The sequence below is a fragment of the Oryx dammah genome, unplaced genomic scaffold, assembly GCF_014754425.2.
Source record: "Oryx dammah isolate SB20612 unplaced genomic scaffold, SCBI_Odam_1.1 HiC_scaffold_11, whole genome shotgun sequence".
NCBI classification, from domain to species: Eukaryota; Metazoa; Chordata; class Mammalia; order Artiodactyla; family Bovidae; genus Oryx; species Oryx dammah.
The window spans coordinates 42972823-42989334 of NW_024070195.1; the positions used below are offsets into that span (position 1 = coordinate 42972823).

Here is a 16512-nt window from a genome sequence, read left to right on the forward strand (position 1 = left end):
GGCCCCACGCTGGGCCTGGGAACTCAAGAGGAAGGGAGGTCAGGGCCTGCAGGCCTTGTGGCCCAGGTCCTTCCCCACCGCAGTCAGGTGCACCAGACTCGCTGTCTTCCAGCTCAGATGGGGCCCGGGGCTCTGCAGCTGGGGTGGCTTGGGCCTCTGGGGCCCGACGAGAACGAGACCAGACCCCGGCTACCCCGGGTACGCTGGGCTTGTTCCCGGTGCAGGACGAGGGGCGGGCTCCGCAGACAGCCAGCCAAGGAGCCCAATGCCAAACTGAGTTTTATTAGTAATGTGACAGGCATGACTTTGACGAGTGGGAGCAGTCTGCTGGGCAGGCCCACCCTGCAGATGTGCAGACACAGGTTATCTTGAGACTCCTTGGCCCCAGGGGCTCCTGAGGTGCCCTGAGAAGCGGGGCTCCATCCCTCCGCACCTGCAGGGACCCCGGGCGGCGCCGGCTTCACTCTGGAGGCCAGTTTCCCATCTCGTCCATCTCCTCCAGAAGCAGGTGCTGGGGGTCGCAAGTGGGTGAATGCGGAGGCCTTGGTGTCTCTGAGCTCTCCTCTCCCTGCTCGGTGCCCCCAGAACGTCCCACCTGCGCCTCCAGAGACGAGCACCCCAAGGTCACATTTCCGAAGCCGCCCCCAGGGGCCCGCAGCTGGCCCAGGCCCACCAGCCCGGAGCCACCTCCCTGTGGCCTGGCGGGGAGCAGCCCCGGGTGGCCCAAGCCCTCCCTCACCTCTGTCCTGGACACCACGCCGAGGGGCCTCGGCACCCCTCCCTCCAGCCCGGGGCGCTGCCTCTGCGGCCTCGGCGCCCCTCCCCCAGGGCCCCAGCATTCCCCAAAGGCTGGGGCTCGGCTTCCTTTCCCCCTCAGCCTGGTGTCCCTGAGGGCAGACAAAGAGAGAGGGGGTGGTGATGAGGACAGGCCCCTCGACACGCCTCCAGCAGGCTGCCCAGCCCCAGTGAGGCGCCGGCCTGCGCCACCATCCAGAAACCCCCTGATGGCCTGCGGTGTGCTCAGGCCACCGTAGGACTGCGCCGCCCGGGACGGGGCAGGCCAGCCCAGCGGGCGGCCCTGGAGGGTGCAGGGGAGGAGAGGTCCCTTCAGCAGGAAAAGGCAAGAAAGCAGGAGCCCTACCAGAGCCAGGACTTGTGTGGTATAGGGTGAGGCTCCCCAGAGCACCCAGGGGCACCTGTGGCATGGCCTAAGGCTCAGGACTCAGGGTAGGCAAGGGTTCCTGGTGTTCATGACCCTCGAGGGGTGAGTCATAATCCCTGACACTGGAGTGCCCTTTGCAGGTGACTGCCACACACTCTTCAGTTCATCTCATCTTCCAACGGCCCCCTTTCCAGGTGAAAACACCAAAGCCCATATTCAAAGTCACAGAGTAAGTCAGGCCGCAGCAGAGACTGCGGCTACAGACTTTGCTCCTTCCTTTTGTGAACTGCACAGTCTGCAGGGGGCAGATGTCCACTGAAAGAAAGGGTGAGCTGATGAACGAATGGGAATTAACCCAGAAAGGAAATCGACACGTTTTTGTCGTCAACAGATCTATCAGTGTGCACTCCCAGAAGCCTGGACAGGCCTCACCTTTAAGGCCAATGTCAAAGAGGGCGGGCTGGGGGGTGGTCCCCATTGTTACCCCTGGCAACTCCCCTGCCGCCTGTGTGTGTTTGTGGGAGGAGGTGTGGATGTGAATGGGAGACGGGACTCCCTCCTCATGGAGATGAGAAAACTGAGTCCCAGGGAGGGGGAGGGTCTTGCCCGGAACCACACAGCAAGTGAGCGGCAGTGACGCCTTAGCAACGGGCCCTGGGCTAAGTGAGAGCCAGCCAGATGGAGAAGCGTGTGCTTAGGAAGTTGGGGTCCTGCTCTCAGAGAGACCACCGTGGAGGACTTGTGCCCTTCCTGCCCAGCAGGGTGCGGGGGTGGCTGGGGCCTGGGCCCACAGCCTACAGAGAGGGGCGTTCTCCAGCCCCAGACTCCCGGTGCCCGCAGGCGGGGCGGGGTGGTGGGTGGGTGGGTGTACCTGGCCATCCACGACGCCCGCCTCCTCCAGTGTGACCTCTGGCTGGATCAGCAGCTCCCGGCCGTCGCAGCCGCCCATCTTCCAGAGACGGGACTCCCGCTGAAAGACCAGAAGCTTCTTTAGCTCCGCCTCCACAAAACCTGAGAGCCAGAGAGAGAGAAGGGCATGGGACAGGCAGGAGGGGGCAGCCGCAGCCTGCTGGGGATCTGAGGAAGACGAAGTGGCCCCAGCTCTCCAAACCCCTCCCTGCCCTGCGTGCCCCCTGGTCGCCCCCAGGCGGGCCCCTAGAACCCGCCAGACTCCACCTCTCCACCGCCCAGACTGTCCCAGGACTCTCACTGTGCTCCCTGCTCCCATCCTGAGTGTGAATCTCTTTACCTGCCTCCCGGGGGACAGTGTTCATTCCAGGGGCAGACATCTGCTCCACCCTGCCCCGCCTCCTCCAGCCATCAGTTCCAGCGTTCCAATCCGGAGTAACCCAAACCACGGGGGTTCAAGCCTCAGCTCTGCCACTGACCAGTGAGGTGATCGTGGACAAATTGCTTAACCCCTCTCTGGGCCCCAGTGATCTCACAGGGAAGCGGAGACGGTATAACAGGACCGACCCCAGAGTCAGAATGCAGTATTTCATGAAAAGTGCTTAGGAGAGGGTTTGGCCGGTGGTAAGGAAAATGTCAACGGAGACTTTACTGGAGGCACTAAGCCGTCTGCTCGCCCCACCAGAGTAGCGAGGTGGCTGCAATGGGAGAGGGGGTCCCCTGGGCACCGTCACAGCAAGTGCACACCTGACGGGAAAACTGGGGGTGCAGGGGGCGCCACTGAAGGAGTTAGAATTCTGGGCTGGGAAAGGGTGCTGCTCGAGCAGCCACGGTCCCGGTCGTAAGCCGCGCCCCACCCCTCAAGCCTCCCCCGCCTCCCAGGCGCACACCCAGCTCCTTCTGCGGACCGGCGCCCGCGGGTCAGCGGGCCTGGGCGATCATTTTAGGTCCTGTGGTTCCCCCTGGTGGTGGTAACTGGTGTCGCATCCGAGAGCCGCTCCATCAAAGCGGGGCTGGGGGCGGGGTGAGGGGGTACGGGGGGCACACCCACCTACTGTGTCCGTTGACCTGAAGGCCTTATGCAGCGGGGACTGGAGGGTGACGATGCCCGGGACGCAGAGCTTGAGGGCGCTGTCTTCCTCCGCTGCCGCCTCCTCTTCCTCGCCTGGCTCCTCTCGGGGCGGGCCTTCCTTGAGAGGGAACTGAGGGTGGACAGCCACCCCGCAGGTGAGGGGGCAGCTGAGCCCGGCCCCCGAGCAGAAAGCAGGAGAGGGTGAGACGGGCGCGCTCTCCCGGGCCCCGCCCCGCCTCCGCCCTCCTCCGGCCGGGCCCCACGGACCTTGGCCATGGCCCCTTTCTGGAGCCGCTTGTACAAGCCGAGGAGGCGGTTCCAGGGAGCTGCCCCCACCTTGGAGGCCAGCCTTGGGTCACCTGTGGAGGGCAGTGGTCACTGGGAGCCCACAGCAAAAGGTAGAAGCCCAGCCTGAGGAGCGCAGGCCCATCGGGAGGGCTGAGCTACGGCCAGCTTTCCTTTAGCAAACGCCTGCTGTGTGCCAGGCACAGTTCTAGGCACTTCACGGAGACGGAGAGACCGTCTCACTTAATCCTTGCTAATGCCCTCTGACAGATGCTATCATGCTCCCATTCTACAGATGAGGAAACAGATGCACAAAGGCTGAGCGACTTGCCGCCCTCACACCGCCTGCCCCGAGTGGAGCTGGGATCCAGCTCCGCTCAGACTGCCCTTCATCCCCTGCCCCCCACCCCCACCCCCAGCCCGATGCCCTGGCCGTCCCCTGGGGCCTGTGGCCACCGCACTCACCATCGAGCAGACATTCCTCCTCCCTGGTGAAGGCCTCGGGGCTGAACTCCAGTGGCCCCACGGCCACCGCCAAGGCCTGGGCAGAGTGGCCCCTGACCCCAGAGCACAGTCAGATGGGGCGGCAGGTGGGGCCCGAGAGGTGGTGAAGGTCCCAAACCCCTGCCGAGGCCCTGCTCAGCTCCTCCACCCCCCTGCTCCCCACTGCTCCCTGCTCTGCCCTCTGGGGTCTTTATCACGGAGAGGGGTGATCCCCCCAAAAGTAGGGTGAGGGGTGTGAGGAGGGGAGGGGCCCAGCAAGGAGCTGGGAAGTGATGGGAGGCCCAGCTCACTCCACACGCACCCTTTCTAGTCCCTGGCCTGTGCCCTTGTCCTTTTGGTGCCCCTATGCACAACCCCTCACTTGCAGAAGCCCTGTCTCTGCCTCCCTCTGCCTCTCCAGGTTCCTCTCCACCCTTGATGTGAACGACCATGCCCACCCAGTCCTCTGCCCACCCGAGGAGTCTGTTCCTGATAGTGAAAGTCGCTCAGTTGTGTCCGACTCTTTACAACCCCATGGACTTTACAGTCTATGGAATTCTCCAGGCCAGAATACCAGAGTGGGTAGCCGTTCCCTTCTCCAGGGGATCTTCCCAACAGAGGGGTCTAACCCAGGTCTCCCGCACTGCAGGTGGATTCTTTACTGGCTGAGCCACCAGGGAAGCCCAAGAAAACTGGAGTGGGTAGCCTGTCCCTTCTCCAGTGGACCCAGGAATCAGACTGGAGTCTCCTGCCTTGCATGTGGATTCTTTAGCAGCTGAGCTACCAGGGAAGTCCCTGGTCCCTCCCCAGTTCGGGTCCTCAAACCTCATGCCCACGTCCCCCTCCCTCCTGACACCCTGGCTTCCCCCAGCTCCTCCATCCTCGGCCCAGCCCCTCACCTTTCTGAGGTCCCCGTATTCCCTGAGGCCTCTCCTGTGGCCGCCTCTTCCTTCTCCTCCAGCTCAGACAAGTGGCCCAGCACCTCCTGGCTTCCCATGGGCAGGACTGGCTTCACCTCTACGCCCTGAGCCATGAACCTCAGGACCTCTGCGGGGGGGGCAGGTCTGGGCCCCTGGGTCCCCCATCTCCAGCCCTGAGGGGCTGGGCGGAGGCAGGGCCCCAGGGCGGGCGAAGGGCAGCGTGGCGGGAGGCCTGGACTCCCTCCTCCCAGCTTGTCCCTGACGGTCGATCATCAAGGGGACGGCATCCTGCCCCCTCAGGGGCCACGACCGGCCCCTCCGCAAGGCCTTGTCTGAGCTCTTCGGGCTGCACTTGCTGCCTACCAAGCTCCGAAAAAAGCAGAACATGGAGGAGTGGCCCAAAATTCGGGGTCGAGGGCTTGAAGCAGGGGCCTCCATCCTGGAAGGGTCCCTGACTCAGAGGGAGGGGCCGCCGCAGCCACCGCAGGACCAACTGCTTAAGAACAGAAGGAGGTTTTCAATTGAAAACTCAGTTGGAAACTTCCAGTTCTAGAAGGCAGAAGCGGGGAGGGGGGATTCGCTGCGTGCAGAGAGGGCAGGGGTTTGACGAGGCCTAGGGAGCCAGCTGGGGTGGGAGAGCTTGAGGGTTTGGGGAGGCCCCAGGAGACAGTGGGGGGGCAGGCAGAGGAGTCCAGAGGAACCCCAGCTCCGAGGATGGGGTGGTGGCCCGGGGCTCTCTCCCTGCCTGCCCTTCCCCTGCTGCCCTCCCCCTTCCCTCCCTCCTCAGCGTCCAGCTGGCACGGGCCCACTGTGCCCCCCTTTCTGCGTACCTGCCCAGCAGATTCAGGGGGACGTCACATTTCCTCTGTGTAGACCACCAAGGTAGGTGCCTGGTGCACAGTCTTAACTGCACGCTGAATCTCAATTTAGTATTATTCCTGGAGACCTGATTATAAACCCATCTCAGTGAACTTGGGAGAGGTTCCTTAAACCAGCTGAGTCTCAGTTTGATCCCCTGTAAGATGGGTGTGGCCCACTGCACCAACTTCCCAGGGTTGTTCCAAAATGCTCTTTTTTTTTTAATATTAATTTATTTGCCTGCACTGTGTCTGAGTTGCAGCAAGTGAACTCTTAGTCTCTACGTGTGGGCTCTAGTTCCCTGACCAGGGGTCGAACCCAGACCTCCCTGTGTTGGGAGGACAGAGTCTTAGCCGCTGGACCACCAAGGAAGTCCGTCCAAAGGGCTTTTAAAGTGCCTGGCACACAGTGGGGCTCAAGGAACCGCCCCATCCTGGCTGTTTTGCTGCCACTGATGGAAGGGAGCAGGGGACAGATCAAGAATGAGGGCTGGGAACCGGGGTGGGGGAAAAGCTGTGGGGGAGGAGGAGGGAAGCCACTTTTCTCCTGCAGAGCCCAGACCGCCTCAGGCCACGGGCTGCGGCTTCGCATCCGGCGGCCACCAAGCGACTTCCTCTAGAGGGAGCTGATGGGAGCCGGGACCCGCCGGCGCCTCTATGATCGCGGCAGCCCCGCGGGTCCCCCAGGGCCGCGCTGGGACCGGCAGAGGCTGCACTCCAGACATCAGAGATCCACTGACTCCCCTTCCTGGAAGCCAGGCCTGGGGACGCAGCCCTGGGAGCAGCCCCTGACCCCTCAGGATCTCTGGCCTCCGCCCCGCTGGGCCATCCCGGGCCTGGGCCAGGGTCCGGGGAGGTAAGCCGGGAGAGTCTTGCCCATGCCCCGCTCCCTGGGCAGCCCCAGGCCCAGCGTGAGGCAGGGAGCCCCTGGGGAGCCCGCTGGGGAGGGGGACGCCACTGCAAAGCTTGCCTGGGCAGCTCCACCAACCCTCGATGGTGGCCCGATCCAGCTGGGGCTCCCTCGAGCTGCCCCTGAGGTGGCGTCCCCTCTTGCCCTGGCCCTGGCTGCCCGAGAATCGCGTGCCAAAGAGCTAGGTTCTTTAGCAGTCTGGGGGATGGGAGTGGAGGTCAGAGTCAAGGTCAAGGGCAGCAGGAGACCGTTCACAGTGCTTCCTGCTGCCCCAGGAGTCCTAAGACCAGGTCAGGATCTGCCCCCTCCCCCCCCAACTCCAGCAGCATCCTGGGCCTGGCAAACCCAAAAGGTGGGGCACAGCGGATTCTCCCCACCAGGAAGTCAGGCCACTTTGATGGGGGCAGAGGAAGTCCCAGGTCAGCTCAGGCCTCTGGCCCTGGGGCGGGTTCCAAGGCTCCACCTCATCCCCAGCCGTGAGCCCCAGGGGTAGTGGGAGAGGGAGTCGAGGTGCAGTTAGCATCCTTCAGCCCTGATGTCCTGGGGGGCACCGCGTTTGGGTACCAAGGGAGGGAGAAAGGTGCCTTGTTTGGGAAGCAGCTTCAAGGATGCGGGGTGCCAGGCTAAGGTCTGTTTTAAGCAGGCGGGAGACTACGGGCTGCAGGAGGGGCGAGTCCCTTCTCCCTGTCCCTGCCCCCTCGACAGGGAAGGGGTGGGGCGCACAGGTGGGCCCTCCCCACCCTTCTCCTGAGGCCCTTTGGAAAATGGCCCCAGGCCTGGGAGGGGTGGAGTATACAGGCCCTCCCAGGGAGGAGGGGGAACTCCGGCCTGAGTGTTGGGGCCCAGGCTGGGCCCTCCCGAGGGGGAGGAAAGGGGCTTCCACCTGGGTGATGGAGGCAGCTTTGGGGTGCGGGGAAATGAGGAAGGTGCAAACTGAAAGTGAAACAGCTTACGTCCAGGAAATACCTGCTCTGCCCAGGGCTCACTGAGCCGCAGGGGGTTGTGGCCAGAACCCGGCAAAGGAAGAAAACGGGCCGGAGACAGGAGGGCAAGGGGTGCATGTGGTTTCCTCAGCCGCCTGCTAGGCAGGCAGGTGGGACAACGGCAGAGACCGCCGCCGGCAACTGGGAAGCAAGCCTGACGTGAGCGCTGAGGAGAGAATGGACGCGTGTGGAAATTCAGTCACCCTGACGGCGTGACCAGCCCTGAGCCTCAGTTTTCCCACCTGTGCAGTGGGCATGATGGTGCCTACCCTGCCATGCTACCCCCGCGTCCCACACCTCCTCCCGCACGTGTGAGGACACCACAGGCGCTCGGGATGTGTGCGGCTAACAGGCCCGAGTTGGAAAACAGGCATGCTCTGACTAGCTGGGGGGAAGTGGGGCCTTTGGGGACGGCCTTCACGGGTCACTGGCTGGAAGGTAGCGAGTCTGTGGTGAATGTGGACTGGATAGGGTGCAGAGGGCCCCAGCGGCAGCGGAAGGAAACTCCGCCTCTGAAACTCACCTCTCCCCGGCCCAGGAATGGGGTAAGACGTGACTAGACAGCCGCTTGGGCACCACTGTGGCCTCCCCGCCCCGGGGCCTGCGCTGGTCCCCGGGGGGCAGCAGTCTTGGCTGCCTGGCCTTTCTCAGCCCCAGTCTTTCTTGAAGAGCCGCCAGTGAAGTGATAAGTTCCCGGGTCAGTGGGTCTTTCGGGAGGGGGCCCTCCCCGCCTCCATGGGCCGCCAGAGCCCCTGGCCCCATCTCTGCTTTCCTATCTGCCCCCAACACAGTCTGAAGCTGCTTTTCTCCCCAGGACCTGAGGAATGGCTTCAGGACAAGGTCCAGGTCCCCCCGGGCAGGGCTGCGATGAGCCTGACCCCTCCTCCACATCGGGTAAGGGTCTGTCTGCCCGCTCACCCACCTCATGACCACCGGGGCCAGCTGCAGGGTTGGCGAGAGCAGACCTGGACAGCCCCAGTGGCCCACCTCAGTTTATCCACCTTGCGCAAAGGAGAGAGCACCTCCCCACCCAGTGCAGGCAGCCCACCGGCTCAGCAGCTGGGGTGCAGGCAAGACCGAGCCCCGAGAGCAGTGCGGGGAAGGACGCGTGGAGGCCGAGGGACGGGGCGGTGAGCCCGAGGAGGACACCCTGCCCTCCCCGGGCAGCCGGGCGGGATGGCTGAGCAGGAGGGAAGGCATGGGGCGCGGCTGTCTTATCCCAGCTGGAGAAATAAGGAAGTGAGGCGGCTTATCACCTGATCAGGGCTGCTCAACGGGGAGACGGGCTGTTAGACTCTGGGGAGGAAGGAAGAGAGTGCCCTCATCCAAGGGGACCACCCGGAAGGCTGGCAGCTCTGCCACCCAGCACAGGCTGCTTCCTGGACTTTGGGTTCCGTCTCAGGCCACTCACTATGTCCCAATGTGACTTTCCTGGGCTGCAATTTCAAACTCTGTTTCCCATGTTCCCTAAGCCAAGCCATACGGCCGGGTGCCTTGGACACTAAAAGCCAGAGAGCCAAACGCCCGGGAATCTATCCTGGCCACACTGTTCACCCCAGCCTCATGACCTCGTGCAAGTTATGCAAACACTGTGCCTCAGTTTCCCCATCTGTAAACGGGGTGGTCACCTCCACAAGGGTGCTGTGAGAAGACAGCTCTACTCAGAGTCAGCCCTAGGTGTCACCCGAGGGCTAGAGGAGGGACAGGTGTGTCCCCCAGCAGAGGGAACCCTCCTCCCCAGAGCACTTCCTCCCTGACTCCCGGCTTTGGTCCCCAGAGGAGCAGGTAGCCCGGGATACCGAGGAGGTCTTCCGCAGCTACGTCTTTTACCGCCACCAGCAGGAGCAGGAGGCCGAGGGGGCGGCTGCGCCGACTGACCCAGAGATGGTCACCTTGCACCCAGAGCCTACCAGGTGAGCTGAGGCCTCCTAGACGTGCTAAGAGAAGCAGAGACTCACGCAGGGTCACTGTGCTGGTCCTGGCAGCTGAGCAAGCCTGGGGGCTTCTCCCGCTGCTGCCCTTTTGCATTCGGGTCACCGCTCCCATCCCAGAACCGGCACCCTTTTCAGCCCAGCCTGCCCCTTGTGCCTGGGCCCAGCCCTCATGTCTGAGCACACAGTCAGGACTTCCCAGGAGGGGCGCCTGAGGCCAGGGCATCTCGGGCAGGAGCGGTTTGCTGCCAGCCCGGGCCCCAACTCACTGGCTGCCTCCTGATCCTCCAGCACCATGGGGCAGGTGGGCCGCCAGCTCGCCGTCATCGGGGACGACATCAACCGGCGCTACGACACGGAGTTCCAGGCCATGCTGCAGCACCTGCAGCCAACGGCAGACAACGCCTACGAGTACTTCACCAAGATCGCGTCCAGGTAGCCCCGGCCACCGCCCCTCCACGGCGCTGTCCCCATCGCGCCAGGCCCTCCCCGTGAAACGGGAGACAGCTTCTCTGCTGGTGTTGGGAGATGTGTTTTCTGTCCCTGCCTCTGCTGTTAACTCACGCGTGGCCTTGGGCCCCCGTCTTTCTCTTCCTAAGCCCAGGCTCCTCATCTTTGTACACAAGGGCACAGCCTTCATGAGCCCTGACACCAACATGAGCTGGTAGATCAGGACTGTGTGTGGGGCGGGGGGCTCGCAGTGGGGTTGTTCCCAGAGGTCCCCAGCACTGCTGGGACCCAGCTGTCATTCTGATTTGGAGCCACATTTCACACCAAAGATGATTGTTGGACCTGGCTTCAGCCTACCAGGTCCTGAAAATGACTTCCTGATGCTCAGATCTGGCCTCAAGGGACCAGCAGCCTGGGCGAATCCTAGCTTCGCCATTTACTGGCTTCGTGACACATCCTAGCCTTCAGTTTTCTGGTCCGTAAACTAGGGGAAATATGCTTAGGATTGCGTGCACTCTTAGAGGTGTTAGCCATTGTCGCCATCTGGGTTAAGGGAGTCAGTCTCGGGGTAGATTTGAGGCTGAGGATAAAGGCAGGAGCAGGAGATGGAATCAGTGCTCAGAGCTGAACACCCTGCCTGTGTCCTTAGAGGCCACTGCCCACTCCGCTGTGATTCCAAGACTGTCCTAACCTCCTCTTCTGTCCTTTTCTCTCTGCCGTCCCGGGCTGCCAGGCCAGCAGCAGCGCCCACAGGTAATCTCCCCGCTGCCTCTACCCGCCTGCTCTGCCCTCCATGCTCTGTTTGCCTTTGTGCCCCAACAGCAGCGCCCCACTCATCTGCCCTCCAAGCTTTCTCCTTTCACAGGGACGCGGGCTCCTCCCAGATCGAGGCCAGGCTGGGGCAGCCTCTGCCCCACCAGTTCACGGCTAAGCCATTTTTGCTTTCCAGCAGGGAGGGGCTAGGGGTGGGGCGGTCCAAAGGGATGGGAGGGGGAAGGAAGTCAAAGAGCCCCCCCAGGGGTCTCCAGCAACGGTGTCTCCCCTGCCTGCAGCCTGTTTGAGAGCGGCATCAACTGGGGCCGCGTGGTGGCTCTGCTGGGCTTCGGCTACCGCCTGGCCCTCCACGTCTACCAGCGCGGCCTGACCGGCTTCCTGGGCCAGGTGACCCGCTTCGTGGCCGACTTCATGCTGCGTCGCTCCATCGCCCGGTGGATCGCGCAGAGGGGTGGCTGGGTGAGTGCCTGAGCATTGGTCAACCCTCCCTGCTGCTGGAGCCGCCCCTCCCAGCCCCATCCCGGGCCCTGGGAGCCACCAGCACCCTCCGCCCATGACCCTTCCATCTCTCCTGGCAGGTGGCAGCCCTGGACTTGGGGAACGCCCCCATCAAGAATGTAGCCATAGTTCTGGCTGTGGTTTTGTTGGGCCAGTTTGTGGTACGAAGATTCTTCAAGTCATGACTTCTGGCGGGGCCCTTCGGGGTCCTGAGACCCCTGTGTGGACTTTGGCCCCGGCTTCTCCCCTCACCTCCTCTCCAGCAGGGGTGTCCCTCTGCCCCCCATTAAGAGCACAGAAGCTTTAGTAAGTGGGCACTCCAGCTTTGGAGGGCCCCTGCCCAGGGGCATCCATCAGACTGCTGGGTGCTCTAACGTTGCATGGTGCTAACGGGCCCCCTCTCAGAGGGGGGCGGTAGCCTCTCCCTTAGCTCTCTGGGACCCCCCCAGCCCTGTCTGCTCGGTGCTGGGGAGACTGATAACTTGGGGAAGCAAGAGGCTTGGAACCACTTCTCCCAAGTCGTCATTAACGATTTTAGCTTTTTATAATACCCTTAGGAGGGCACTCCTCCCTCCCACCACTCTGCCCAAAGCCAGGACGTCTGGGCTGTGGGGGTTAGTAGCTCTACCCTTCCCTAGAATTCAGTAGTTCTGGAAGGTTGAGCTTGAAAGCTGGGCCTGGAGCCCAGTCCTGGCCCTTCCTAAGCACCACATTCCCCGGGAACAGGACTGGGGTGGTGGGGCGGGGGACAGGGTGCTGCTCGGCTCCCGCCCAGTCCCTGCTACCCTCTTCCCCACCCCTGGCCGGCCCATACTGACTTTGCAGGTGGACTCTCAGGGATTCAGGGTGGGGTGGAGTGGGGTGCAGGCCAGAGCTCCTGAGGGCCTCTGTCCCCTCACATATTACCACTTGCTCCCACCCGTCACTACAAGCGCAGCTCGCCACACACCCCCACTCCAGGTAAGGAAGGGAGGGGTCTCGGCTGAGCACACTGCCCCAGCCCCTACCTCACCTGGACTACAGGGTTTAGGACTGCGGTTTGTCATTGTCAGGGAAAGGAGGGGTAGGGAGCGCATCTTGAAGTTTCTGAGTGAGAGAAGGGCTAGAAGCACCACTAGGAACCCCAGGGTTGGGGCCCTCCCTTCTGGCCTGGGCACAGTGTAATCCGGGGGTATGCACAGGGGAACTGTGAATACTTGAACCCCACCCCCAACCTCTACCCTCCGCACCCCACACCTGCCTGAGCCCCTCCGAATGGTGGGGTCAAGTGCCTTGTCTATCTTGCACAGCTGAGGGATTCAGAGGTCAGGGGAGAGGAGTTCTTGATTAAACCAAATTCAGGGAGGGGACGCAGAGGGAGCTGCCTGGCCACCTCCCACCCTCTGAGTGTGTCTGAAAATAAAATGCAACCCCCACTCAGACTTGATCCTTTTTGTCTTCTCCACTACCCCTCTCTTCATCAGGCTGACTGGGGGAACCTGGGCATGGGTGACTTTCACCTGGTTTTTACTGACGGGTCTCCTCTGGAACCTCCAAAACCCTGTGGAGGGCTGGGTGTGTTTCTCCAGCCCTCTAGAAGGCCTTGGCCCCTTCCCACTCACTACCCCCTTCTCCAGGAACTTTCCTCATTTCTTGGGGTTCCAGGCAAGTTTCCCATTCCCACAAGAAGTCAGGGGTCCCCAAACTGCTAGGCTCTGGCTGCAAAGCTGGTGGAGCAGCTGCCCTTGCCTGGGGACCCCCACAGGCCTGGTCTGAACTCTCCCTTCCAGGGATCGATCACCACCCACGCTTGGCTCCACCTGGGACACAGCATCCCGGCTCCCTCTTCAGCCTGTCCCCCAGAGCTCACACACACACAAGGCTTTTCATTCTAGGAGTTCTCTGCTGCATGGGAGTCCCTATGGGGAGGCAGCCAGGGGTGATAAAAATAACAAGCACGGAGGCGTTTAAATGTTCCAAAACCGAGGAAGTCTTTCCAGTCCCGGGCACCCTGGTCTGTTTTCTGACACTCCAAAAGCGGTCACACGCAAGTCCTAAAGGACTCGGGCTTCTCTTTCACTTCCCCGAGGGCATCTTGCCAATCCCCTGGGCCCTCCGACTTGGTCTTCAAAGAGTCCACGTCCTGCCCGCAGTCGTTGAGAGGGGACCCCTGCGAGCTGTGGTGGCTGGAAGTGTGGTGGCGACAAGGCCCCTTGCAATTTCCTGCAGGAAAACTCGTAGACAGTTTTTATGGAACACACTCTGCGGAGCTTTATGCCGAGAATTTATCATACGTGCCCAACAATCAGCAGGTACAGCTATGGCGAGGAGGGTTGTTAAACTCCCATTTTACAGATAAGGAAACTGAGGTACCTGCCCAGAGTCACCGGGTAGAAAGGGCGGGGAGCTGGCACTGGCCATCAGGACACTGCCTCGAGGTTTCACGTGGAGCCCAGAGGGGTGAGGGCCGGGGCCGTTGGTCTCGAGCACAGGTCAGCCACGGGGCGAGGTGGGGAGGCAGGGATAGCCTACCCGCTGCGCGGGCGGGAACCACGCGACCGCTCTGAGAACTCCGGAAGGCGTGCGGACTGCCCGGATCAAAGATGGCCGCAGCCGCCTCAGGCGCGCAAGCGTGCCCTCTCGTGGGCGGGGCCTCGGAGCGCACTGCCCATCCAATCCCGGCGGAAAGTTGGAGTAATGGTGGGCGGTGGAGGCTGCTGCGTGGTCTCCACGCTCTCCAGAAAGGCCTGGGGCGCAGCCCGGAAAGGTCGTTTGGCCTGTGTCTAGGCTTCCACGGTACCCCGTATTCTTTCAAGATGAAAATGCCAAAAAAGAAATATAAATACATTCTTAGGGGGAGCTCTGGGGGTTCAGGGAGCAGATGGGCTTTGTAGGTATTAAGGAAGTTAAATTCTTCTCAAGATTTGTGGTTCTTCGGAAACTTGCTTCGTCTCCTCCGGAGAGGTCTAGACTCCTTGGTCTGTAGTACCACTGAGATGAGGCAGTGGAGCCTGCCCGCGGAAGGAAAAACTGTCACCTGCTCAGTTGTGCAGGGTCAGTATAAATCCCTGCCCCGCCTTGCACCAGCGTCACCCCGCCCCCATCCTGAGCGTACCTTCATGAGTTTGCTAATTTACCTTCACCAATGACTGATTCATGTCAATGTATGGCAAAACCACTACAATATTGTAATTAGCCTCCAATTAAATAAATTTATTTTTTTAAAAATAAAAAAGGTTTATTTTAGGTCACTGGCTGTCCATCCAAATGAGAAAATCCTTCCTTTGCCCAAATCATTTGGTACGTTGTTTGAACAAATTGTTATGGCCTAACCATCTGTGCGTGTGTGTGTGCGCGCGTGTGCTTAGGTGCTCAGCCGTGTCGGACTCTTTGCAACCCCATGGACTGTAGCCCACCAGGCTCCTCTGTCCATGGAATTCTCCAGGCAAGAATACTGGAGTGGGTTGCCATGCCCTCCTCCAGGGGATCTTCCCAACCCAGGAATAGACGTAGTCATGTTTGGATGTGAGAGTTAGACTGTGAAGAAAGCTGAGCGCCGAAGAATTTGATGCTTTTGAACTGTGGTGTTGGAGAAGACTCTTGAGAGTCCCTTGGACTGCAAGGAGATCCAACCAATCCATCTTAAAGGAGATCAGTCCTGGGTGTTCATTGGAAGGACTGATGCTGAAGCCGAAACTCCAATACTTTGGCCACCTCATTCGAAGAGTTGACTCATTGGAAAAGACCCTGATGATGGGAAGAATTGGGGGCAAGAGGAGAAGGGGACGACAGAGGATGAGATGGCTGGATGGGATCACTGACTCGATGGACATGAGTTTGGGTAAACTCCGGGAGTTGGTGAAGGACAGGGAGGGCTGGCGTGCTGCGTTTCATGGGGTCGCAGAGTCGGACACGACTGAGTGACTGAACTGACTGAACTGAGGTCTCCTGCACTGCAGGAGGATTCTTTACCCTCTGAGCCACCAGAGAAGCCCAACCATCTGAATGGCATTACAATTAATTCATTAGTAAATTAAAATAAATAAAATAACCATATCCTGCTCCAGTTGTGCACACCAAGGATGTAGAGGCCCAGATCAAAGACACTTGTAAACCTGATCTAGTTCAATCTAAGCAGAACAGATTGTGTGTGTGTGTGTGTGTGTGTGTGTGTGTGTGTGTGTGTGAGAGAGAGAGAGAGAGAGAGAGAGAGAGAGATTGCCGGAGGTTTTTAAATGTCCAGGACCCAAAAATCAGCAAAACCCAGGTTATGGGATGTGATCACCAATTGCCAAACACATTAGAAAGGTGAACAGCAGACTACTGGGGTATAAACATGGGGGAAGATGAGGGGTTCAGTCCACCAGGTGTTAGGAACAAAAAGAAGCAGTCTGGGCTGTTGAGCCCCTGACCGGAAGCAGATCCCTGGCAAGGTGTATAAATGAATCAAAAGAAGAGCAGCCTCACAAGACCAAGATCAAGTGATGGGCAGAAACTGGACTTTTCTGAAAAAGTCAGTAGCTGAAGAGACGAAAGCCACAGAATCCCCTTCCACCGGGAGGGTGGGATTTGGCAATGGATGTAAGCAGGCACCAGTGGATGCCTATGAGTATGTGAGTGTGCTCCTGCGCTTGGGGGCGGGGTAACACGGGAGTGGGCATCCATGTTGAAATCAGGATGGAAATGAACATACGACTCAGCTCCACTTAACCAACTCTTCCTTCGCAGTCTTGGAGTCATTCCTGGTGCCCAGTGCCTGAGGTTTCCTGCAGTCTGGCTAAGAAGACAGTTCTTCAAAGGTTTCTGCTCCATCACAGCACTTTTGTGATGACTGGCTGCATGGAAGCTGGGCTCACCAGCCTTCTCATATTTTGACTTGACTCCTCTTTGACCTGACCTCTGACCCTATGGAGAGCAATTTCTCCAAATCATTTCTAGCAGACCGTTGGGCTTCCTCAAGAGTGAGAACATTTTCGTGTTTAATCCCCAGGAGGACCCCACCAGCTGAATCTGGCATGGCCAGCATCTCTGAACTGTGGATGTTGTGAATCCAGGCACAGGCAGCACTGGGCTGGGCTCTGGGAGGTGGGTTCCCATGTCTACTGAAAAAGAAAATTTCCAGGAACCTAAGTAATACAACTAGTAGGCTGTGTGTGAGAAGGGCTGAGTGCAGGCTAAATCCAAATGCAATCCTGGTGAGATGGGGGAGTCCGCTGGTTGTGATGTGTAACGGACAAGATTATTTTCACATGACCTTGGCTGGCCTGAACAATGGAACTGGCTTGAGTTAACCCCCTCC

The 16512-nt window shown here is 60.4% G+C and overlaps 2 protein-coding genes across 2 annotated transcripts; one reads left to right on the plus strand and one right to left on the minus strand.

Moving 5' to 3' along the window:
- Positions 1-261: 261 nt before the first annotated feature.
- On the minus strand, positions 262-5269 carry LOC120869827 (gametogenetin-binding protein 1-like). The gene is given in 7 exon segments (XM_040249093.1): positions 262-511; positions 2034-2173; positions 3123-3273; positions 3411-3502; positions 3894-3985; positions 4811-4971; positions 4973-5269. Coding segments are annotated over 7 exon segments (984 nt in total). The 3' UTR covers positions 262-460.
- Positions 5270-6293: 1024 nt separating this feature from the next.
- Positions 6294-12660, plus strand: BAK1 (BCL2 antagonist/killer 1). The gene is made up of 6 exons (XM_040249094.1): positions 6294-6544; positions 8396-8475; positions 9359-9494; positions 9804-9947; positions 11015-11195; positions 11315-12660. Exons 2-6 carry the CDS (start codon positions 8406-8408, stop codon positions 11417-11419), a joined length of 636 nt encoding a protein of 211 aa, XP_040105028.1. The 5' UTR covers positions 6294-6544; positions 8396-8405; the 3' UTR covers positions 11420-12660.
- Positions 12661-16512: the final 3852 nt, after the last annotated feature.